The following is a 27091-nucleotide window of genomic DNA, read 5'->3' as shown; positions in this document are numbered from 1 at the left end:
AAACTGTGGCCTGCTTAATATTGTGCAACATCAAGTTTTCCTTTTATTGGGCTCACCTGGCAAAGTAATCACAGGTATCTGAGATTGATTTCAGTGAGCCTAAGACCCCTGAGACACAATACCATCAATGAGTTTCATTGAAGAAGAAAAAAATGAAATCGCTAAGACACTTAAATCCAATGTTCATAGTAATTTGGAACATGGTGTAGGTATATTTTTGAGTAAAATGTATTTTTTTTTTAGTCTATAAACTACTGACAACATGTCTCCGAATTTCCAACCAATACATTTTGTATTTATTTTCTGAAAATGAGAAATGGTAAAAATAACAAAAAAATGCATTGCTTTCAGACCTCAACGCAAAGAAAACAAGTTCATAATCATTTAGATACTAATGTTTTAACTCAGGAAGAGTTCAGAAATCAATATTTTGTGGAATAACCATGATTTTTAATCACAGCTTTCATGCGTCTTGGCATGCTTTCCAACAGTCTTTTACATTGCTTTTGGGTGACCTTATGGCACTCCTGGTGCAAACATTTAAGTAGTTCTTCTTTGTTTGATGGCTTGTGACTATCCACCTTCCTCTTGATTACATTCCAGAGGTTTTCAATGGGGTTCAGGTCTGGAGATTGGGCTGGTCATGACAGGGTTTTGAAGTGGTGGTCCTTCATCCACACAGATTCAACTTTGGGAAGGATGTATACAAGGTTATCCTGGAAAAACAGTTGCTTCCTTCTGCTCAGACAATGTTCCCCAACTCTGAGGACTGTTTTTTCAACCAGGACAATGCCATACCACACAGCTAGGTCAATCAATGTGTGGATGAAGGACTACCATTTCTCATTTTCAGAAAATAAATACAAAATTAAGTGCTTGGAAATTCAGAGCCATGTTGTCAGTAGTTTATAGAATAAAAGAACAATTTAAATCTTACTAAAAAAAAAAATAATCTATCTATCTATCTATATATATATATATATATATATATATATATATATATATATATATATATATATATATATATATATATATATATATATATATATATATATATATATATATATATATATATCTATATCTATACACACACACATATATATACACATAACGCAGACGGCTACAGGTTGCCGCCCCCATCTGCCTGGCAATCAAAATACAGGGAAGACCTTTTTTTTTAGTGATTTAAAAAAATTAATAAAAAAAAAAAAATGCATGGGCTCCCACTGCATTTTCTATTGGTAGCTAAGGGTAATCCACACTCCTTGGTGCTACCTTCACTGGCAATGGAAAATCCTGTGAAGTCCCCCACTTTTTTTTTTTTTTTTAAATTATAAAGTTTTTTGCCAAATATATATTATATACATATATATTATTTGCCAGATATATATACCTCAATACTCATACTTGCTATATTATATATATATATATATATATATATATATATATATATATATATATATATATATATAATATAATATAATATAATATAATATAATATAGAAAGTATGAGTATTGAGGTATATATATATACATACATATACATAGGATTCTCGCTGGTCAAGGGTAGAATTACATATTTATATACAAAGTGGCCAGTAATCTGCCTAGTACCAATAGTCGCCGTTGCCTTGTCCATTAATTATCAGTTAATTTTGTGATTGTCGTGACAATTGGTGGCAGCAGTAGGATATCTTCCCGATCTCCCATTTCCTGATTCTTCCATTTTCTGGCACAAAAGAGCCAAACCCTGTCACATTAGCTTTTCTACGGTTTGTTACAGAATAACCCATTCTATCAGTAGGATTACCTAGTCACATGCATTATATATATGAAATAAATAACTTTATAATGACATCTGTCAGAGGCTCGTCTACATTAAGCAGCAAATGAGATTGATGTGTAGGAAGCAGAAAAAAAAATGAGGAAATCTAATTATCTGAGCACCTGATTACACTTAGTATAAGAGGGATGGCTACAAGACTAGATAAGAATATTTTGTAAACAGTCGGTGAGGTGTTTATTGTATGTGGTAAAGTGCTGGAGGGAGGACAACTAGTGAACTGGAGGCAGGGACAAGGGCACCCAAGGATGTGGGTGTGCCGAAGCTATTCCATTATTGTATTGACTTTTTTTGCTTCTTGGCACCCGATACGCCAATAGTTGAGCCAGGTTTTACATAAGTGAACTAGTGAACTGGAGGCAGGGACAAGGGCACCCAAGTATCTTAGATGTGATCTGTGAGGTAATCGAAGGATACTCTGCCTCATCAGAACCCACAGAAGAACTACATTACCACGCTGTGCGACAGCGTGTCTGACTGCTTTCAATCAGAGACACTGCGTGTGTATGTGTGTATGAATACGCCTCTATTGTTGTAAAAATAAAAAATATTGGTGTAGGGACCCCCATATTATGATACCCAGCACAGATAAAAGCATACGGCTACAGGCCGCAGCCCCTAGCTGTGTGCTTATCTTGGCTGTTTATCAAAATAAGAGGACCGCATGTGGCTTTTTAAAAAATAATTAAATAAGCAATATAACAAAAAAAAAAAAAAAAATGGTGTGTGGTTCCCATCTTTAAATTTTGATACCCAACCATTATAAAGCGGAAGCAAATAAAGTGTTTGTTGTTATTACAAGTCATTGCCTCTTTGTGTCTCAAGTTAGCTGATTGATTAACGAGCTAAATTGACCCACATCTAAGCACAAACTTTCCAATATAAGTAAACCTCGCTAAGGGGAAGCATTTATGCAGGGGGCATTTGTGCAGATTTTATAAGTGCTGATTTTTGATAAGTGCACTGCAGTTATACAGGGCATGAGACAGGTAAGGCATGTAAGACTAACAAACAAACTTGCTCTAAATTTTTGTGTATTGCAACATGTTTCCACCCTATGTATTTGTACAATTTATATGCTAGCTGCTTCAATCCGTCATTTCTACCACTCCTTCACACACCCAGTGCACTCCATCTATATCAGTCCTTCTCTCCTCTCCTCTCCTATGTACTGCTCTCATGCTCTTTTCAAAATTATAAAACCATCCATATCCATCCACTCCCACCATGCAACGTAATAGACAATCTCATAAATCTCTTAACCACATGCTCACTCTCTCAATTCTCCTCCTTTTAGCAGGAGATATTGCACCTAATCCAGGACCTTCTTATAATAGCTTATAATAGTAAGCTCAATTCCTTCCCTGGCATTCTCAGAAACCCCCTAAATCTCATTAATATTCCTTGCATACCTTCTGTCTCTTAACTGTGCCCTTTGGAACTCACGCTCAGCATGTAACAAACTCTCCTTCATCCATGACTTCTTCCTTTCCAATTCCCTCAACCTCCTGGCTCTTACTGAGACCTGGATTCAGCAGTCAGACACAACCGCAGCTGCTGCTCTCTCATATGGTGGTCTACAATTTTCACACACCCCTAGACTTGACAACAGATCAGGTGAAGGTGTTGGTCTGTTGCTTTCCCCAAACTGCACTTTTCAGGTCATCCCTCCTGTTCCCTCACTTATCTTCCCTTCTTTTGAGGTCCACACTGTCAGGCTTTACAGATGCTTCTCCCTGCAAGTAGCAGTTATGTATCGCCCTCCAGGCCCAACCAGTCAGTTCTTGGATCATTTCTCCACCTGGCTTCCACATTTCCTAGCCTCTGACCTCCCTACTCTTGTCATGGGGGACTTTAACATCCCTATTGATGATCCCCTCTCCCCAGCTGCCACTCATCTTTTATCTCTAACCTCCTCTCTTGGCCTTTCACAACTAACTAACTCTCCTACACATGAAGGTGGGAATATGCTGGACCTGGTCTTCTCCCGTCTCTGCTCAGTGCATGATTTCACTAACTCGCCTCTCCCACTCTCTGACCACAACCTTCTTTCATTCTTGGTCAAGGGCTGTCAACCCACTCAAGACACCCCCATTTACTTCCCATATAGGAATATACATGCCATTAACAACCAGGAATTTCTGAAGAAGTTGCAGTCATCACTGGCCCCAATATCCTCCCTCTCATGTCCTGACTCTGCTGTAAAACATTATGACACCCTACAGAGCGTCCTAGATGAAGCTGCAGCTGCTACACACAGAGCAACTCGGCGCAGATGGCAGCAGCCCTGGCAGACGTTGCAAACACGCTTTCTCCAGCGGTGTTCTAGGTGCGCTGAACGTCTGTGGAGAAAATCCAATCTAGCCGAAGATTTCATCCATTATAAGTTTATGCTCAAAACATACAATGCTGCCCTTCACCTCTCCAAACAAGCATACTTTAACACCCTCATCACGTTTCTAGCCAACAATCCTAAACAACTCTTTGATAATTTCCATTCCCTCCTAGGACCAAGAGTTCTGGCCCCAACCACCAACCTCAGTGCAGATGACCTGGCCAATTATTTTAAAGAAAAAATTGACCATATACGCCAAGAAATTTCCTCCCACCCTCAAAACACCACACATTGTCTACCCTCCTACACTTCAACTAGCTCACTTTCACTCTTTGATCCAGTCACAGAAGAAAAAGTCACCAGGCTCCTCGCATCTTCTCGCCCTACTACCTGCACCAGTGACCCTATTCCCTCACCTCTCCTTAAATCTGTCACCCCAGCTGTCACCACTCACCTAACTATTCAATCTCTCTCTCTCCTCTGGTGTCTTTCCCTCCTCCTTCAAACATGCCAGCATACACCCATTACTTAAAAAACCATCCCTGGACCAAAATTGTGCCGCTAACTACAGACCTGTCTCTAATCTCCCATTCATCTCCAAACTCCTGGAACGTCTGGTCCACTCCCGTTTAATCCGCTATCTGTCAAATAATTCTCTCCTTGACCCTCTACAATCCGGTTTCCGCTCCTTACATTCTACTGAAACTGCTCTTACTAAAGTCTCTAATGATTTACTAACAGCTAAATCTAATGGTCACTACTCCCTGCTGATTCTCCTGGATCTCTCTGCTGCATTCGATACTGTGGATCACCAGCTCCTACTCACTATGCTCCACTCTATTGGGCTCAAGGACACCGTTCTTTCCTGGTTCTCCTCTTACCTCTCTGACCGCTCATTCACTGTATCCTTTGCCGGCTCCTCTTCCTCTACTCTTCCCCTTACGGTCGGGGTTCCTCAGGGTTCAGTCCTAGGCCCCCTCCTGTTCTCGCTATACACAGCCCCTATTGGACAAACAATCAGCAGATTTGGTTTCCAGTACCATCTCTATGCTGATGACACCCAACTGTACACCTCTTCTCCTGACATCACCCCTGCACTATTACAAAATACTACCGATTGTCTGTCCGCTGTCTCCAACATCATGTCCACCCTCTATCTAAAACTGAACCTGTCAAAAACTGAACTTCTTCTGTTTCCTCCCTCTCCTAACCTTCCGAAACCCAATATTACCATTTCTGTGTGTGGCTCTACCATTACGCCCCGGCAGCACGCCCGCTGTCTTGGGGTTATATTTGACTTCAATCTTTCCTTCACTCCCCACATTCGTTCACTTGCTCGTTCTTGTCACTTCCACCTCAAAAACATCTCAAGAATTCGACCTTTTCTTACCGTTGACTCTGCAAAAACTCTTACTGTCGCTCTCATTCATTCTCGCCTGGATTATTGTAACTCTTTACGAATTGGTCTCCCTATTACTAAACTCTCCCCTCTCCAATCCATTCTTAATTTCGCAGCCAGGATCATTTTCCTCTGCAACCGCTTCACTGATGCCTCTGCTCTTTGCCAGTCATTGCACTGGTTGCCTATCCGTTACAGAATCCAATATAAACTTATCACTCTCACTCACAAAGCTCTCCACGGTTCTGCAACATCCTACATATCCTCCCTCATCTCTGTCTATCACCCCACCTGTGCCCTTGGCTCTGCTAATGACTTAAGACTGACATCCTCAACAATTCGAACCTCCCACTCCCGTCTGCAAGATTTCTCACGAGCTGCGCCTATGCTCTGGAACACACTACCAAGAGAAATCCAATTAATTCCCAACATCCACACCTTTAAGTGGGCCCTAAAAATGCATTTCTTTAGACTAGCCTATCACCTCACTGCCCTGATCTAATCTAGTCCCTTTCTGCCCTTCAAAAAATTTACTTCCAGTTCTCGTCCCCTGTACCTGTATAAATTCTCACTGACGGGTTCGTGAAGCTGCTTTTGAATAGCCTATTAAAATCGATGGCTGGACCATATATGACAAGCTTTTCTCCCCCCCATTCACCTTTTGTGTCTCCCCTATTTCCTCATAGACTGTAAGCTTACGAGCAGGGCCCTCACTCCCCCTGGTATCTTAATTTTCTTATTTTGTATTATCTCATATTGTCTGTACATGTCCCCTCTTAATTGTAAAGCGCTGCGAAATATGTTGGCGCTACATAAATAAAAATTATTATTATTATTATTATGTGCAGTAGTGACATTCCAGGCTGAGACGTTAACTCCTAAGATCTCAATCACCTCTCTCCAGCTATTTCAATTTTTTAATTTCTATACAACAGATAGCAGCTGAGGGGGAAGGATGTAAACCGCTATCAGTCTCACAAAATCATCAACCTTGAGCATCAGCATTTTCCATAGTAGTTCTCCTAATCAGTGCTCGCTTGTCCAAGAGGTCCATTATCATTTTATGTAAACATAGTGGATACCAGTGTACACTTCAAAAGATCTGCACTGACAAACCACTGAAGTGTCAAAGTAGCATAAGCTTAACTGAAAAAAACGGTCCAGATGTTCGGGATCGGGAGCCTCAACTGAACATTTTGTAAAGTTCGTGTTCGGGGTTAGAGATAATGCGAATTTGCATCTGAACCCCGAACTTCGACTTTACAGTTATGTGATGGGGCGGGGGGGATGTAAAATAGAGAATATTGTTAATAATAAACAATGTCATTATACTTACAGGTCCCGCGACGCGTCCTGCAGACTCGCTCTTCGAACCGCTTCTGTTTACAGGTCCGATCATTGCTGTGCCCCCAAGTAACCACCACTGACTACAGGACCTTCCATGACATCATAGCCATGTGATCAGTCTGGTGTGAGTGTTGTATTACCTCGTGGGTTACAGACTGGTCACATGGGTATGATGTCATGGAAGGTCCTGTAGTCAGTGGTGGTTACCTGGGGGCACATCTGACCAGCTTCAGCTATGCACTTGGGTAAAGTCTCTGACTGCTCTCAGCTGAGTCTCTGTGAGCAGACCTGTATTTGTCTCCTCGCACAGATGTAGCAGAGCTGAAGATGCTCGCCCACCTTTGGACTATGTCGGAGATTTTTTTTTTGAGTAATAAAGATGGAGTCCTAAATGTCTTCTATTTTATTTCTAATAAAAAAAATTCTCTGTGTTGTTTTATTTTACTGTTAAAATAACAGCCAATCACAGATGCTGTCACAGAGTGAGCATCTGTGATTGGATGCTGAAGTAATCTCAAACAAGCTTATACATTCTAGCATCTAGAATGTATGGGCAGATTCAAGGTTACTCCAACAGGCAGCCAATCACAGACTCCCATTCTGCGTGAAAGCGTCTGTGATTGGCTGTTGGGTTCCTCACACACATAGTAGTGTAAAAATAAATAAATTTTAAAAAATGATTCTCAGCGCAGATAAAGCCGATGGCTATGGGCTGCCACCCCATCTGCCTGACTTTACTTTGGCTGGCAATCAAAATGCAGGAAGCCCATTAATTATTTTTTTTATTATTTAAAAAAATAATAAAAAAAAAAAATTCGTGGGCTCCTACCGTATTTTCATCACCAGTCAGGTAAAACCAGGCAACTGGGGGCTGGGATTTCAGCGTGATAAGGCCCAAGCATTCTGGGGCCCCACACGCTAAAAAACGCAGCCCACAGCTGCCCCTGAAAATGGCGCATTGTTTCTTAGTGCCATTTTCAGGCGCTTTACCCGGCTTGTCCAGCGGCCCTGATGACGGTGGCATGCTGGGTAATAAAGGGGTTAATACCAGCTTTGTATTCTCAGCTAGCACTAAGCCCGAAATTCATGGTGTCATGCCAAATTAGACATGGCCACCATGAATTTCTAGTAAACAGTAAAAAAAATAAATAAAAAAAAAAACACAAATACAAATAAAAAAAATCCTAGTCCAAGTAGTCCACAGGGAGAACATTGCCAGCTCTGCTTCATCACTCTGTACAGACATGTCTATACAGAGCGAAAAGCAGGCTGACACTGAGGGTATGATTCCACTTGCGTATTGTCATGATCCAGGCCGGGATTTCCTGGTTTCTCCTTTCCTGGTCTGATCATGTCAAGGGTTATCTTTCTCTGCCTCATTCCTGCTCCATGTCTGCTATATCTCTGTGCTGCAACCTGTGTGCAGTGCCAGATATATTGCTTGCCTTCGGCACGTGTAGCTGGCTCTTGGGAGTTCATTATCTGTCCTGCTGCATTGTCCTGACCCTACTCTGTTTGTTTACTTTCCCCCGACCCGTTCCTGCTCCTTATCTCCCTGTTTGTTTGGATTCCGGTATTTGACTTATGCTTGCTTGTTCCTGACCAGATTTAGTCTCCCCCCTCTGACATGGATGCTTCTGACCGGCTACTGACCTTTGCTCTTGTCTGACTTGCGTTTTGTATTTCCCCTTCGTACTTTGTTTATCTCTGGCATTGACTCGGCTTTCTGACTATTCTGCCACCTAGTGGTTACTTTATTGTACCATTACTGGTCTGCTTCAGTGCAGGATTATTCTGCTCATTCTCCACTCTGCTGCCATCTAGTGGAATTTGTGTTACACTGCATGAACTACCAGAAATACAGCATGACACGTATGACTCTTGCGAGTCTCTCATCGGTATCACCCCGCACGGCGCACACTCTCCTGACAGGAATGCCTCAGCTGCATAGAAATACATGCAGCCGACCCACTCCTGTCAGGAGATTGTGCGCCGTAACGGGTAATACCGATGCGAGACTCGCACAGTGACAGTCAAAGTTCAATCGAGACCATGACTCATGCACTCGGGTGAATCCTGACGTCACCGCGAACACGGCCGAAAACAGCTGAAGACCGCTGAGTGACAGCAGTGCAGTGAATACCCTCAGAAGTTAATGATCGGACTCAGAAGCAGAAGCGGCTGGGAGACAGCAGCTGAGCAAGTTTGCAAAATGCGTCACGGGACCTGTAAGTGTAATCATAATATTTTTTAATAATGTGCTTGTTTTTACAGCCCCTGGACCCAAACTAGACCCGAATTGTAACACAAGCTTCCAAGGAAAGCTTGTGTGTGGGATCGTATGCACGAACACTATGTGTTCGGTACGAACCCCGAACCTTACAGTTAGGGTTCGCCCATTGTTACTCAAAACAACTTAAGAATGAGACCAAACCTTTAAAAAGGTGAAGTATCACAATTGGTTACACAGGTATGCAAAATTTGGGTTTATTAAAATTGTTTAAAATCCTTACTCTTATGATTTCTTATGCCCAGATTTCAAAAAACTTATTTTTAACCATCAAGTATGGATTTTGCACAAAACGAGTGTGAATTTATGTACAAGTGAGATTAACAAGAAAAATCTTTATAGAAGCCAAAAAGATATATATTCTTACTAGGACTACTTTCCTGAAAACCCTGGGCTGTTAGCGAAGCGGAAGGAGAAAGATTTCATCAGAATATCAAGGAGATGGAACAAAGATACCAAAGTAGATGAACTACTGCTGAATGCTTCCCAGAGAAGATTTGCAGGCCTTGTATGAGAGAAAAGGCATCAAGAGAAGCTTTGAAGAGAAGAGAAAAAGAAAAGAGCACAAAAACTAATTTCCAAGAAAGTTGCAGAATGTTCAATAAATTGAGATATTATATTTATATATATATATATATATATATATATATATATATATATATATATATATATATATATATATATATATATATATATATATATATATATAAATAAAATATCTCAATTTATTTTTTTTATACACACACAAATTTATTGAACATTTCTTCTGCAACTGTAAAGGCCTGTGGATCTTCTCTGTAGAGCATTTAGGAGCAGTCCACCATCATGTTCACACTCCATCTGCTTTGGTGTCCTTGTTCCATCTCTCCTTGATATCCTGATGAAATCCTTCTCCTTGCGCTTCGCTAACAGCACAAAGGTTTTCAGGAAAGTAGTCCTAATGGCAATGTAAAACATTTAATTTCAAATTCATCAGACAACCTAAGGAAACGTTGCAGCATGTTCTCCAAAATGGACTAAAATTTTCTATCTTTGTTGTTACCTACAAATGTCTTCATAGCTTCTTTAAAAATATCCCAAGCCATTTTTTCAATAGCTTTCTTTTTTGTTTCTAACACAAAGTTCTTCATGAATTTCGAAATATCTAGACTAACAAAAATGAATTCCTTCACTCTTGCTTTGGACTATCCTTTAAATTTGTTACACAGGTACTTAAAAGTTCTCCTTCTTTAAGTAAAGCTTTCACAAACTGCTTTATTAGTCCAATGTGGAGTTGATGGGAAGAGAACTTTAGTGGAATCAATTATATTAAACTTTCCGCAACCATGTTCTTGAGCCCAGGTTGCAAAGATGTTTTTGTTGGCCAACTATTTTGGCTCCAATGAGGAGTCCTATCCCGGCTGTTCCATTCACACAAAAAGCATGGGTATAAACCTACAAAGATCTACAAATACAAAGCACTACAGATACAAAATTGGAAAAAACTTTGAGACATATGAAATCTTTAAAAACATGCACAGCAAGAAAAAGCCATTAGAGGGAACAGCAGCACACCAAAAATGTGATTGATATAATACAATGATGGCCAGTAACAACAACAAATTAATGAAATTTATCAGGACGTAAACATTAACCACAAGAAACCTATGACAAAAGTAAATGGATGCCAAAAATTGACATTAAATAATATTATCATAAATATAAATCAGTAAACATATAAAATTCTCAACCCGATAACATTTTACAAATGTAATCTGCCACAAGGAAAATCCATAAAGATATAAATTGGTTGCATGTTGAACTATACCAAGAAAACACCCTGCACGACAAATAATTAACAAATGAAAATTAACCAGCATTGTAATAATAGTTGTAATGGATATAATCCTGCAATGGTCAATAACACTATGGAAAAATAATGTGATGCATTAGGATATAAGGCTTTGTGCGCACTGGAAAATGGAATTTTCTCAAGAAAATTCCGCAAGCACTGAAAGATTACCGCACCCGCGGTAAAAAACCGCGGCGAACCGCACCCGAAAACCGCATTCGGTTTGCCGCGGCTTTACCGCGGTATTGCCGCTTGCGGGTTGGTACATGTGCTTTAATGCATTCAATGCAATAAAGCACATTGAAAAGAAAAAAAAAAAAATTTCCTTAGATAGCAGATAGATAAATAGATAGATAGAAGAATAGATAGAGAGATAGCTAGATAGTTAGATAGAGGGATAGATAGACAGAGAGACAGAGAGTCCCTGTGAGCACACGCTGCATTTCTCACGGTCGGTAGTGTGTTCACATTACCGGCCGTGGGAAATGCCCTGTGGTTACCTCTGCTGTCTTGTTGCGAGGCTGCATTCAGTATGTGTCAGTCGCGGCTGGATGCAAGCATCGCAGGACATGGATTACGCCTGAGCTGTGTGTTTCGGGGGGGTTAATAAACGGGTGAACCAGGAGCTTTTTTGTGTTTTATTTAAAATAAAGGATTTTTCGGTGTGTGCTTATTCACTTTACTTACGGGTTGATCATGTCAGCTGTCACATAGACGCTGCCATGATCAAGCCTGGACTTAGTGGCGGCGATCCGCCGCCATTAACTCATTACCTGGATCGTCACCACATCACGGCATCTAGAAGAGCTGGGGACACTGCGGTACTGCCGCATAATGCATGCAACAGTCCCGGGGCAGCTGCGGCTGATATTCTCGGCTGCGGGAGGGGGAGGGAGGCGGGGGACATTAACCCTGCCCCTCGCCCTCCCCAGCCTGAGAATACCGGACCGCCGCTGTGTGCTTACCTCGGCTGGAAGGTAAAAATACGGTGGAGCTCACGTGTTTTTTTTTCCTATATTTCCGTTTGCTTTCTATGTGTATTCTATAGGTGTGTGTCTGTGTATGTGTTTTATGTCTATGTCTCTGTGTGAGTGTGATCTGTCTGTGTCTGTCTGTGCTCTCTGTGTGTTTACTCTGCTCCGCTTCCTCTTCCTGTCATAATGACATCACTTCCCTGCAAACCGCAGGCAGCGATGTACATTACCGCAGGTAAACTGCGAAATACCGAAGGGGATAACGCAGGAAAACGCAATGAACCGCACAGAATTTGCGGCCTGCGTTATTCCCTGCGGGATTTCACGATTACATTGCAGTCAATGGAGTGAAATCTCGCAGCGACGTGCGGAAAAGAAGTGACATGTAATTGTTTTTGCTGCGGGAATTTCTCAGCAAAACATGCAGCTGTCAAATTCCGCATAGTGTGCACAGCATTTTTTTTTTCCTTAGGTTTTGCTGGTGATTCACTGCAGAGATGTTATGAACATTTTCTGCAGCGAAACATGCAGCAAAACCGCAGGAAATCCACGGGAAAAAACGGTAAGTGCGCACAGGGCCTTACACTCAGAAGTAAAAGTAAGTACATAATGCCATATTAAGAGCCAAATGGATTTAAAGTGATAAGGGCAAATAAATAAAAGGAGTAAAAAATCCTGATAGACCACACCTATCCCAAGTAAGCAGCTATATGCAGGTGAAATCACATATATTCTAAATAATCACATGCTGAACCTTACCAAAAGGACAGCCTGACGCGTTTCGTCGTGGCTTTATCCGAGGGCGTTTAGAAAGCATGGGTACTTTGTGTATCCTCCTTGGTGCCCAAGGAGCAAAGAGAACTTTCAGATTACACATATTGACCATCCTTGATCCTAAGTAGTAACGTTTCTTGAGAATAAAGTCTAATTCCATATAGGCACTAAAGCATACTTGCTGCCATTGTGTAGCACACATCTCAGACTTTTTTGAATGAATCAATAGTTTCCACTCGCTTCTACTATACTCAATGTTAAATTTTTCCATCAGCACAAGAACATCACAGCAATACACTATAGCACCATCTTGAGAAAAGTATGGAAGGAATTCCTTTTGGAACACTATGGAATTCTCCTCTTTAGGAAGCTTATGGAGTCAGTGCTTGTGACGAAACTACGTAATTGAACTGTTTTGGAGTTCAGCAATCAAAAGTACATTTATATATATATATATATATATATATATATATATATATATATATATACACACACACACACACACACACACACATATACACACACACACATATACACTGTATATACAGTACAGACCAAACGTTTGGACACACCTTCTCATCTCTAGAACAACTATTAAGAGGAGACTTTATGCAGCAGGCCTTCATGGTAAAATAGCTGCTAGGAAACCACTGCTAAGGACAGGCAACAAGAAGAAGAGACTTGTTTTGGCTAAATAACATATGGAATGGACATTAGACCAGTGGAAATCTGTGCTTTGGTTTGAGGAGTTCAAATTTGAGATCTTTGGATCCAACCACCGTGTCTTGGGATAAAAGGTGAACAGATGGACTCTACATGCCTCGTTCCCACCGTGAAGCATGGAGGAGGAGGTGTGATGGTGTGGGGGTGCTTTGCTGGTGACACTGGGATTTATTCAAAATTGAAGTCATACAGAAGCAGCATGGCTACCACAGCATCTTGCAGTGGCATGCTATTCCAACCGGTTTGCGTTTAGTTGGACCATCATTTATTTTTCAACAGGACAATGACCCCAAACACACCTCCAAGCTGTGTAAGGGCTATTTGACTATGAAGGAGAGTGATGGGGTGCTACGCCAGATGACCTGGCCTCCACAGTCACCGGACCCAAACCCAATTGGGATGGTTTGGGGTGAGCTGGACCGCAGAGTGAAGGCAAAGTGGCCAACAAGTGCCAAGCATCTCTGGGAACTCCATCAAGACTGTTGAAAGACCATTTCCGGTGACTACCTCTTGAAGCTCATCAAGAGAATGCCAAGAGTGTGCAAAGCAGTAATCAAAGCAAAAGGTGCCTACTTTGAAGAACCTAGCATATAAGACATATTTTCAGTTGTTTCAGACTTTAAGTATTTCATTCCACATGTTTTCATTCATAGTGTTGATGTCTTTAATGTGAATCTACAATTTTTAGAGTCATGAAAATAAAGAAAACTCTCTGAATGAGAAGGTGTGTCCAAACTTTTGGTCTGTACTGTATATATACACACATATGAGATTTTATATATATAATATTTGTGTGTATATATATATATATATATATATATATATATATATATATATATATATATATATATATATATATATATATATTCTCAACTCTTACTTTTAAAACAATTTTACCCTTGCAGACCAGTGTTATTATTGGCTAAAGTTAGCAAATGTAAAATCTGCTATCTGTGAAGAATATTTGAAAACTAAGTTTTTGCTCTGTTCAGGGTTGTTACTGTACAATGCATTATATGGAAAAAAATAATAACAGACTATCACACCTACATCAGCTTCCTGGAAATGGGATTCCAAAACCATATGCATTAAATTCAGCCCCTATTTGTGGCCTTCATTTTTAGGATAAGGCTCTACAAAGGATTTTGGAGTGGAATGTGTCTGTGGAAAGTTTTACCCATTCCTCCAGAAGACCATGTTTGAGTGCAGATATTGATGTTTATACATAATTTGTCAGCACATTGTGATTAACCCCTTCAGCCCCCGGGCACTTTCCGTTTTTGCGTTTTTGTTTTTTGCTCCCCTTCTTCCGAGAGGCGTAAGTTTTTTATTTTTCCATCAATCTTGCCATATGAGGGCTTGTTTTTTGCGGGACGAGTTGTACTTTTAAATGAAACCATACGTTTTACCATATAGTGTACTAAACAGCAAAAAAATTCCAAGTGCGGAAAAATTGCAAAAAAAGTGTGATTGTACAATAGTTTTTGGGATATTTTATTCACTGTGTTCACTATATGGTAAAACTGATGTATCTATGTGATGCCTCAGGTCGGTGCGAGTTTGTAGACACCAAACATTTATAGGTTTCCTTGTATCTAAGGGGTTAAAAAAAATTCACAAGCTTGTCCAAAAAACGTGGCGCACGTTTTGCGCCATTTTCCAAAACCCGTAGCGTTCTCATTTTTCAGGATCTGAGGCTCAGTGATGGCTTATTTTTTGCGTCTCGACCTGACGTTTTTAATGGTACCATTTTTGCGCAGATGCTACGTTGTGATCGCCTGTTATTGCATTTTGCGCAAAATTTGCGGCGACCAAAAAACGTAATTTTGGCGTTTGGAATTTTTTTGCCGCTACGCCGTTTACTGATCAGATTCATTGATTTTATATTTTGATAGATCGGGCATTTCTGAACGTGGCGATACCAAATATGTGTGTATTTTTTTATTTTTTTAACCCTTAAATTTTCAATGGGGTGAAAGGGGGATGATTTGAACTTTTGATCTGCTGATCACAGCTACACAGCTGTAAACAGCAGATACGTGCACTTTCTGCTTCCCTGGCCTCCGTGGAAAGTGAAAGTAGTTCATGTCTAGCACAGGAGTCATCACATGACCCTGTGCTACCATGACAACCATCGGAAGTCACGTGATCATGTCACGTGACTTCCGGTATCGGGCGGTAAGTAAAACTTTACCGCGATCGCGTTTATAATGGTGCTGTCACATATTGACAGCGCCATTACAGGGGTTAAACGGCACGAGCAGATAACGATTCTGCTCGTGCCTAGCAGGCACACATCTCAGCTGTGAAAATCAGCTGAGATGTGCGCCGATCGCAGCATGCTGCTGCCTGGAGACCGCGGGCAGTAACGTGCGCAACATTTGCGGCGACCAAAAAACGTAATTTTGGCGTTTGGAATTTTTTTGCCGCTACGCCGTTTACTGATCAGATTCATTGATTTTATATTTTGATAGATCGGGCATTTCTGAACGTGGCGATACCAAATATGTGTGTATTTTTTTATTTTTTTAACCCTTTAATTTTCAATGGGGTGAAAGGGGGGTGATTTGAACTTTTAGGTTTTTTTATTTTTTTAAAAAATTGTTAAAACTTTTTTTTTTATTTTACTAGTCCCCCTAGGGGGCTATAGCGATCAGCAATCCGATCGCTCTGCACTATCTGCAGATCTCAGCTACAGAGCTGAGAACTGCAGATTTGCTGCTTCACTTTCAATGCCGGCTGTATTCCGGCATTGAGAGGAAGTGAGTCATGTTAGCTACAGGCGTCATCACATGACCCTGTGCTACCATGGCAACCGCCGAAAGTCACGTGATCATGTCACGTGACTTCCGGTGGGGGCGGGGTAAGTGACTGTCATGGCGGCGCCCATATACATATCGCTGCCAAGATTTTGGCAGCGAAATGTAAGGGGTTAATGGCCGCGGGTGGAAGCGATTCTACCCGCGGCTAGCAGGCACACATGTCAGCTGTTGATAACAGCTGATATGTGCGCAGATCGCCGCCGCCTGCCGGCGGCAGGGGGCTGGGCTTACCGGCACATGATCCATGACGTACCCAGTATGTCATGGGTCATTAAGGGGTTAATGAATAGACAGAAATCTAGAAATAGGTCTGATAACACTGTTTGGTAGGTGCTCTGAAGAAAGAAGGGAATTTTGTTTACTTACCGTAAATTCCTTTTCTTCTAGCTCCAATTGGGAGACCCAGACAATTGGGTGTATAGGCTATGCCTCCGGAGGCCGCACAAAGTATTACACTAAAAGTGTAAAGCCCCTCCCCTTCTGCCTATACACCCCCCGTGCTCCCACGGGCTCCTCAGTTTTGGTGCAAAAGCAAGAAGGAGGAAAAAAATTATAAACTGGTTTAAAGTAAATTCAATCCGAAGGAATATCGGAGAACTGAAACCATTCAACATGAACAACATGTGTACACAAAAAAACAGGGGCGGGTGCTGGGTCTCCCAATTGGAGCTAGAAGAAAAGGAATTTACGGTAAGTAAACAAAATTCCCTTCTTCTTTGTCGCTCCATTGGGAGACCCAGACAATTGGGACGTCCAAAAGCAGTCCCTGGGTGGGTAAAATAATACCTCGTAATAGAGCCGTAAAACGGCCCCTTCCTACAGGTGGGCAACCGCCGCCTGAAGGACTCGTCTACCTAGGCTGGCATCCGCCGAAGCATAGGTATGCACCTGATAGTGTTTCGTGAAAGTGTGCAGGCTCGACCAGGTAGCCGCCTGACACACCTGCTGAGCCGTAGCCTGGTGCCTCAAAGCCCAGGACGCGCCCACGGCTCTGGTAGAATGGGCCTTCAGCCCTGAGGGAACCGGAAGCCCAGCAGAACGGTAAGCTTCGAGAATTGGCTCCTTGATCCACCGAGCCAGGGTTGATTTGGAAGCCTGTGACCCTTTACGCTGGCCAGCGACAAGGACAAAGAGTGCATCCGAGCGGCGCAGGGGCACCGTACGAGAAATGTAGAGTCTGAGTGCTCTCACCAGATCTAACAAGTGCAAATCCTTTTCACATTGGTGAACTGGATGAGGACAAAAAGAGGGTAAGGAGATATCCTGATTGAGATGAAAGGGGGATACCACCTTGGGGAGAAATTCCGGAACCGGACGCAGAACCACCTTGTCCTGGTGAAACACCAGGAAAGGGGCCTTGCACGACAACGCTGCTAGCTCAGACACTCTCCGAAGAGAAGTGACTGCTACTAGGAAAACCACTTTCTGCGAAAGGCGTGAGAGAGAAATATCCCTCATTGGCTCGAATGGTGGTTTCTGAAGAACCATCAGCACCCTGTTCAGATCCCAGGGTTCTAACGGCCGCTTGTAAGGAGGAACGATGTGACAAACCCCCTGCAGGAACGTGCGTACCTGTGGAAGTCTGGCTAGGCGCTTCTGGAAAAACACAGAGAGCGCTGAGACTTGTCCCTTAAGGGAGCCGAGCGACAAACCCTTTTCCAGTCCAGATTGAAGGAAGGACAGAAAAGTGGGCAAGGCAAAAGGCCAGGGAGAAAAACCCTGAGCAGAGCACCATGACAGGAAAATTTTCCATGTCCTGTGGTAGATCTTGGCGGACGTTGGTTTCCTAGCCTGTCTCATAGTGGCAATGACCTCTTGAGATAATCCTGAAGACGCTAGGATTCAGCACTCAATGGCCACACAGTCAGGTTGAGGGCCGCAGAATTCAGATGGAAAAACGGCCCTTGAGACAGCAAGTCTGGTCGGTCTGGTAGTGCCCACGGTTGGCCGACCGTGAGATGCCACAGATCCGGGTACCACGACCTCCTCGGCCAGTCTGGAGCGACGAGGATGACGCGGCGGCAGTCGGCCCTGATCTTGCGTAACACTCTGGGCAACAGTGCCAGCGGAGGAAACACATAAGGGAGCTGAAACTGCGACCAATCCTGAACTAAGGCATCTGCTGCCATAGCTCTGGGATCTTGAGACCGTGCCATGAACGTCGGTACCTTGTTGTTGTGCCGGGACGCCATGAGGTCGACGTCCGGCACCCCCCAGCGGCAAAAGATCTCCTGAAACACGTCCGGGTGAAGGGACCATTGCCCTGCGTCCATGCCCTGGCGACTGAGATAATCTGCTTCCCAGTTTTCCACGCCTGGGATGTGAACTGCAGAGATGGTGGAAGCCGTGGCTTCCACCCACATCAAAATCCGCCGGACTTCCTGGAAGGCTTGCCGACTGCGTGTGCCGCCTTGGTGGTTGATGTATGCCACCGCTGTGGAGTTGTCCGACTGAATTCGGATCTGCTTGCCTTCCAGCCACTGCTGGAACGCTTTCAGGGCAAGGTACACTGCCCGTATTTCCAGAACATTGATCTGAAGTGAGGACTCTTGCTGGGTCCACGTACCCTGAGCCCTGTGGTGGAGAAAAACCGCTCCCCACCCTGACAGACTCGCGTCCGTCGTGACCACCTCCCAGGATGGGGGCAGGAAGGATTTCCCCTTCGATAATGAAGTGGGAAGAAGCCACCATCGAAGGGAAGCTTTGGTCGCCTGAGAGAGAGAGACGTTCCTGTCGAGGGACGTCGGCTTCCTGTCCCATTTGCGTAGGATGTCCCATTGAAGAGGACGCAGGTGAAACTGCGCGAAAGGGACTGCCTCCATTGCTGCCACCATCTTCCCCAGGAAGTGCATGAGGCGCCTCAAGGGGTGTGCCTGACCTTGAAGGAGAGATTGTACCCCTTTCTGTAGTGAACGCTGCTTGATCAGCGGAAGCTTCACTATCGCTGAGAGGGTATGAAACTCCATGCCAAGATATGTCAGCGATTGGGCCGGTGTCAGATTTGACTTTGGAAAATTGATGAGCCACCCGAAACTCTGGAGAGTCTCCAGAGTAGCGTTGAGGCTGTGTTGGCATGCCTCTTGAGAGGGTGCCTTGATCAGCAGATCGTCCAAGTAAGGGATCACCGAGTGACCCTGAGAGTGGAGGACCGCTACTACAGTAGCCATAACCTTGGTGAAAACCCGTGGGGCTGTTGCCAGGCCGAACGGCAGTGCCACGAACTGCAGGTGTTCGTCTCCTATGGCGAAGCGCAAGAAGCGCTGGTGCTCTGGAGCAATCGGTACGTGGAGATAAGCATCTTTGATATCGATCGATGCAAGGAAATCTCCTTGGGACATTGAGGCGATGACGGAGCGGAGGGATTCCATCCGGAACCGCCTGGTCTTTACATGTTTGTTGAGCAGTTTCAGGTCCAGGACAGGACGGAAAGACCCGTCCTTCTTTGGGACCACAAACAGGTTGGAGTAAAAACTGTGACCCTGTTGCTGAAGAGGAACAGGGACCACCACTCCTTCTGCCTTCAGAGTGCTCAGCGCCTGCAGAAGAGCCACGGCTCGCTCGGGAGGCGGGGATGACCTGAAGAATCGAGTCGGGGGACGAGAGGTGAACTCTATCTTGTAACCGTGAGACGGAATGTCTCTCACCCAACGGTCTTTTACCCGTGGCAGCCAGGTGTCGCAAAAGCGGGAGAGCCTGCCACCGACCGAGGATGCGGATTGAGGAGGCCGAAAGTCATGAGGAAGCCGCTTTGGTAGCGGCACCTCCGGTGGTCTTTTTAGGACGTGACTTAGACCGCCATGAATCAGAGTTCCTTTGATCTTTCTGAGGCCTTTTGGACGAGGAGAATTGGGACCTGCCCGCGCCCCGAAAGGACCGAAACCTCGACTGCCCCCTCCTCTGTTGGGGTATGTTCGGTTTGGGCTGGGGTAAGGATGTATCCTTTCCCTTGGATTGTTTGATGATTTCATCCAAACGCTCGCCAAACAATCGGTCGCCAGAAATTGGCAAACTGGTTAAGCGCTTTTTGGAAGCAGAATCTGCCTTCCATTCCCGTAGCCACAAGGCCCTGCGGAGTACCACCGAATTGGCGGATGCAACCGCCGTACGGCTCGCAGAGTCCAGGACAGCATTAATAGCATAAGACGCAAATGCCGACGTCTGAGCGGTTATGGACGCCACCTGCGGCGCGGAAGTGCGTGTGGCTGCGTCAATTTGCGCTTGACCTGCTGATATAGCTTGTAGCGCCCATACGGCTGCGAATGCTGGGGCAAAAGAAGCGCCGATAGCTTCATAGATGGATTTCAACCAGAGCTCCATCTGCCTGTCAGTGGCATCTTTGAGTGAAGCCCCATCTTCCACTGCAAGTATGGATCTAGCCGCCAGTCTGGAGATTGGAGGATCCACCTTGGGACACTGAGTCCAACCTTTGACCACGTCAGGGGGAAAGGGATAACGTGTATCCTTAAGGCGCTTAGAAAAACGCTTATCTGGACAATCATGGTGAATCTGGACTGCCTCTCTGAAATCAGAGTGGTCCAGAAACATACTCGGTGTACGCTTGGGAAACCTGAAACGGAATTTCTCCTGCTGAGAAGCTGACTCCTCCACCGGAGGAGCTGAGGGAGAAATATCCAACATTTGATTGATGGACGCAATAAGATCGTTCACTATGGCGTCCCCGTCCGGAGTATTTAGATTGATAGCGGCCTCAGGATCAGAATCCTGATCAGCTGTCTCCGCGTCATCAACCAGAGATTCCCCCCGCTGAGACCCTGAACAATATGATGATGTCGAGGGAATTTCCAAGCGAGCTCGCTTAAATCGGTCTGGGGCTGGGGTCCGTGTCAGAGCCCCCAGCCTGGGATCTATGAGATACCCCGGGGGGACATTGTTGGTCCAACTGAGGGGGGCCAGGGAACAATGATTCAACAGTGTCCCTGTGCTGAGATACCGGTCTGGACTGCAAGGCTTCTAGTATCTTAGCCATAGTTTCAGAGAGTTTATCCTTAAAGACTGCAAACTCCGTCCCTGTCACCTGGATAGTGTCAGCAGGTGGCTCCCCCTGGGCCCCTCTTAGCAGAGGCTCCGGCTGAGTAAGTGCAGCAGGGGCCGAGCAGAGCACACAATGAGGGTCAGTAGAACCTGCCGGTAGCGGCGTCGTACATGCGGCGCAGGCAGCATAGTAAGCCTGTGTTTTGGCACCCCTGCCTTTTGTGGGCGCCATGCTATTGTCTTCCCTGAGCAACACAATAGGGTATATAGCCAGAATCAACTGTGCACCATACAGTGTAAAGTATATACCATAAACATATAATTTATAATTACACTTCTGCACAATGGGGCTAGCACCACAGGTGCTGCTTACCACCCGCTTAAAGCGGTTGTGAGGCCACCAGAATCCCTGCCTGGGTCTCCCAGAATTTGTCCCCCTCTGCAGCGTCCGAGGAGCTGACAGGAATGGCTGCCGGCGTCCTGAGGAGAGGAGGGAGCCGTGGGCGTGACCCAGAAAGTGCGGGAACTGGTGCCCCACTGTGCACAGTGAGGGGGATGGAGTATGCAAAGCATGCTCCAGCCCTCATTGCTGCTCGTCTGTACAGCGTCCCGCCCTTCCCCTGCCTGTCAGGGCTGGGGGCGGGAGGAAAAAAGACTAGGCCGCAAAAGCCGGGGACTCGAGTAATAAGCGCGGCCGCCGTATAAGCGCGGCCGGCGCGGAAGTCCCCGGCGCACTACAAGTCCCAGCCGCGCCGCAGTGTTAACCATGGCAGCGGCGGTCAGCGCGGTAGTCCCCATACACAAACACACTCAGCGACGCTGAGTGTGTAATGGCACATTTAACCCGGTCAGCGCCGCTGTCCCCGGTGCACTAGCACACCCAGCAATGCTGGAGTGTTGCTGTGCGCGGTCCCTACGGGGACACAGAGTACCTCCAAGTAGCAGGGCCATGTCCCTGAACGATACCCGGCTGCTATCCAGCAGGCTCCTCTGGAGTTGTGGATGAAGCACGGTCTCAGTGCCTGGAGACCGATAGGATCCCACTTCACCCAGAGCCCTAAGGGGGATGGGGAAGGAAAACAGCATGTGGGCTCCAGCCTCCGTACCCGCAATGGATACCTCAACCTTAACAACACCGCCGACAAGAGTGGGGTGAGAAGGGAGCATGCTGGGGGCCCTATATGGGCCCACTTTTCTTCCATCCGACATAGTCAGCAGCTGCTGCTGACCAATCTGTGGAGCTGTGCGTGCATGTCTGCCTCCTTCGCACAAAGCATAAAAACTGAGGAGCCCGTGGGAGCACGGGGGGTGTATAGGCAGAAGGGGAGGGGCTTTACACTTTTAGTGTAATACTTTGTGCGGCCTCCGGAGGCATAGCCTATACACCCAATTGTCTGGGTCTCCCAATGGAGCGACAAAGAAATATAATGTATAAGAAAAACTTTGGCACAGTGCAATAATGATGATCTTTGACTGTGTACAAATTTCCATGAACAAATATAAACTAACCGCTTGTAATTTTTCATTTTCTGTTTTCCATTTTATTTTACGATTGTACATTTATAGCATTTTGTTTTCCTTGTTTTTGTTTTTCTTTTATATACCCAGATAAAAAAAAAAAAAACAACCTTGATTAAGAGTGACTGTAAGTCGAAAGGTCGGTATAATAATATGCATGAATTGAAGACATTAAAAGTGGACTATATTTCCTTTTTTTCCCCACATAATTTAGTGTGTCAAAGTTTTCCTTAAAGAGAACTAACCACCAGGATTGTCCTATATAAACTAAAGCCAGTGCTATACTGGCGCTATCATGCGGATTCTAAACATACCTTTAGTTGTGAGATTGAATGTATACTTTCTGAAATAAAGGCAAGTAAAGTTTGTGAAATCCACTGTTATTTGATTGATAGCAGCTATAGAATATCTAATAGGTGGGTCAGGTTTTGCTAGTTAATCCCACCCACTGTCTAGATGCCTGGCCTTCCTCCCTCTCTCCTCCCCCTGTAATAACAGAGACAGGGGGAGGAAGGATAGGCAGGCAGACCGGGGGGTAGAATAACAAGCAAAACCCAACCCACCTGTTCCATATTCTGTAGCTGGTATCAAACAGTGCATTTCACAAACTTTACTTTCCGGTATTTCAGAAAGTATACATCCGATCTCGCGACTATAGGTATGTATAGAATCAGCATGATAGCGCCAGTATAGAACTGGCTTTAGTTTATATATGAAAATCCTGGTGATTGGTCCTCTTCAAAGAAATACTGAATATATAGACATATAGAAAAAGTAAGATACCTAGTTACCATTTTTAGATCAAAACGTGTATAAACCATCCAACCAATCTAATACTGATGTAGTAAGCGAAGGTCTGGCATACAGTGTGCTGATCTCAAAGGCGTTAAAATGGGGTTCATGCTTTCCCCAAGTCCTCTTTGACCTTAATCTGTGCAGTCTTGCTGGAACGGAAAAATCGTCATCAATCCTATATAGTCTAATGTCTCAGATGCCCTTCAGCACATAAAGTGTGAATTAGACCAGACCAGCGGTCAGTGCACAGCATGTACAGGCACGGCAAACATTTGGCAATCATTCTGGCTTCACGGTTTGCTTTGCACACCTCATTCGCACATGACTGAATGCTGCTCAGAATCCGGCCCTAATTACAAGCTAAAAATACACAACACCACATTGGAGAAATACTATGACAGCAGCAATGTTTGTCGCCATAGGGGACTGTAAACTTACAGTATATTAAATGGCTCATGAAGGTTCAATTTAATGCGAATTAACAGGACTGGAAGATCTTTCTTCATGTTCTTTAAACTGAAGCAAACTATAAAAAAAAAAATAAACTTACCCAACTCATTTAGACTCTGAGCAGCTTTAGTGATTTCTCTGCTCCCACCCTGCAGCTGACCTTGAAGTCTCTTGCTAAGATACAAGATACGTATAATTCTCCGAAGCAAATCACAAGCAGACTGAAAATGAAAACAGATTTAATACATTAGAAGAGATTCTTTAAAGCTTCCATCAGCAATATACTGTAGAGGGAATGCACAACCACAGTGAATCCCAACTGTGGCTTGTACGCAAAGAAATAGCCATAATGCTGGACTCTCCCGCACAAGATCAGAATACTTGGTGATGTGATGATGAGGAGGAGGTATGTGCACATCAACAAACAGGTTAAACTAAGTAGTCAGCAGCCTATAAACTAGGACGCTCTGTGCTCTGAAGTTTGCTGTAAGGAATATGATGTTTTACATCAATCACTTCCCAGTTATACTCACTATCCATAAGGCTTCTGGAACACATGGACAATGTATGAACAGTACAAGGTCGAGAGACAGAGTGAACCTAAAATACCATATTATCCAGCTGACACCCACATCATTTTTAAAGTATTCTCATGCATCTGGAAGGATGCTGGAAATTATAGTTGCAGTGGGAACCACAGTTTGCCTGAGAAGTTTCCTATATAGACACAATTCTAAATAAAACACCTTAAGCATTCACGTACGATTGTCATGGCAACTGTACCACCCAGCGCACTACCTACATCTTCCTTTTCACAATGTAGGAACAGCATGAGAGCTAAAACAAAGTGACACTAGAACACTGCTCGGATTTAGATTGCTGCTATAGTACAGATTTATAAAAGGATCTTATAGGTCAAGCTTCACCTGACACCAATAAAAACCCATGACAAACAGAAAGGGAAAGTGACGTAAAACAAAGAGGGTAGGCAAGGATAGGCAATGTGTTTGGGAATGGTTAAAGGCAGATGCAGACTAACATTTATTATTATACAAAGTGAATACTCACACGCGAAGAAACTATGTAGTCTTTTTGTACAGTTTGTGTAATAAAGTTTACAAGTCAGATATAGTAAGATCTATTGACAGTTTAAGAATATACCACCAAAAGAAACGATATTTGATGAACGGGTCGTTTTATAAAACATAGGTAAAGGCAGAAAACACACAGCTGTTCTATAGGACAGTATGATCTCCTCAGGGCAAAAACCTACCCTCCAAAGAGAAGGTCCACACTCACAATTACTAGAGTTAGTTGCAAATATTCTAACATGAATAGTGATGAGCGAATATATTCCTCACTATTCGTTACCCACACGAATATTAAACGGTATTCAGGATATTCATTACTTGTTGAGTATTTTGGTATTCACCTCATGAGCTTGGAGTCTCTCTCCCAGATGTCTGGTGCCTGTTTTTCAGCCACTGACATGACGGGATCGTCTGCCAATCACAGCAATGCCATAGACATTTTTGCTACTGGTATTACTGTGACTGGCAGGTGCAGTGAAAAAAATAAAATAAAAAAATAACGTGCAGTCATTAAAGCAGGAGAATTATACTTGGAGTTTCCCTTGGCTGTCACACTGTTCTGGGTCCGAGCATTAACCCTTATGAATATTCACTGTTTCCTCGCCCATCCTCTGTGCCGTCATCTGTGATTGGTTGTACTCACAGTAGCTGTTTGGGTCAGGAAGTGGAGTTTAAAAACAAATAGATAATTGGAAAAAAATATATTTCATTATATTTAATATGGTGGTTATGGTGGTCTCCTAAAAAGAGCCACTCCTTGGCTAGGTCCTTCCCGGAGGTATATCTGGCTATTTTCTGTGTCGAGACTCCTAACAGAGGCTCCACGTACCTTTTTTGATTTGCATACTTCCCAGGGGGTAATGCACCTAGGATTTCACTGTGTTGAGCGCCCTCACTGGCTGCCAGCAGTCTTTTCTCTGGCTGGTCTTCCCGAGATCAGTGATTGTTTTGTCTTGCTGGTCTACTAGGCATTGCTCCCACCTAGCCAGAATCCTACTCCACACTGATGAGGGGCAATACCCCGAAACAGCTGTCTGTGGATGGATACCTGGCCTTGGTATTTCCCTTGTCATATCTTTAAACTCGTCAAAGAGTTGGATATTGACTAAAAGGGCCACTTAATATGGTGGTTATGGTGGTCTCCTTAAAAAGAGCCACTCCTTGGCTAGGTCCTTCCCGGAGGGATATCTGGCTATTATCTGTGTCGAGACTCCTAACAGAGGCTCCACTGACCTTTTTTTATTTGCATACTTCCCAGGGGGCAATGTACCTAGGATTTCACTGTGTTGAGCGCCTTTGCTGGCTGCCGATAGTGTTTTCTCTGGCTCGTCTCACCGAGATTTCTCTGGCTCGTCTCACCGAGATCAGTGATTGTTTTGTCTTGTGGATAATGTTTGACCTGCAGGGGTGATTTGGGGGGTTAATAAATGCTGTATATAAGTGCCCATGCCGTTCTGTAAAAACACCTTTAAAATACTCACCTATGAAGCGGTCCAGTCTGATGGGAGTCTCGGGTTGCGGGTCCGGCGCCTCCACTATTTTGTGGAATCACCCTCCTCCTGCCCAGCCCCGTGTGCATGACGCATCCTGAGTCATTCACAGAGAGACCTCCATTGCGCTCCTGCGCAGGCGTTCTTTGATCTGCCTTGTTGAGAGCAGAGTAAAGTACTATAATGCACAGGCGCGAGAAAGGGCATAAGCACTACAGTATTTTGAACTGTGCAAAACCGAGAGCAGCAACACCAATTGGACCAGACCGCCCCCTACCTCGGCATGTGAGCCCTCATCAAAGGCAGGTAACACAACATATGATGTTAATATATGTCATTTGTCGTGAAGGGGTTAACATTAGTTGGCAAGTAAATATAAAGGAAGAACATGTATTGAATATTTAACATTTTAGAAAG

At 44.1% G+C, this 27091-nt stretch overlaps 1 protein-coding gene across 1 annotated transcript in view; it reads right to left on the bottom strand.

The window, feature by feature from the left end:
• Positions 1–27091, bottom strand: part of COG5 (component of oligomeric golgi complex 5) — a 664814-nt gene that overhangs the window by 626237 nt on the left and 11486 nt on the right. The window contains exons 2-3 of the mRNA XM_075343478.1: positions 26520–26583; positions 24194–24314 (exon numbers count right to left, since the gene is read on the bottom strand). Of these exons, the coding sequence (XP_075199593.1) occupies positions 24194–24314; positions 26520–26583 (185 nt within the window). The remainder of the gene's footprint in view (positions 1–24193; positions 24315–26519; positions 26584–27091) is intronic.

The sequence above is a fragment of the Anomaloglossus baeobatrachus genome, chromosome 4 (assembly GCF_048569485.1).
Source record: "Anomaloglossus baeobatrachus isolate aAnoBae1 chromosome 4, aAnoBae1.hap1, whole genome shotgun sequence".
In the NCBI taxonomy this organism is placed as follows: Eukaryota; Metazoa; Chordata; class Amphibia; order Anura; family Aromobatidae; genus Anomaloglossus; species Anomaloglossus baeobatrachus.
The sequence above is the reverse complement of the archived record's forward strand: the minus strand, read 5'-3'. Positions and strand labels throughout refer to the sequence as shown.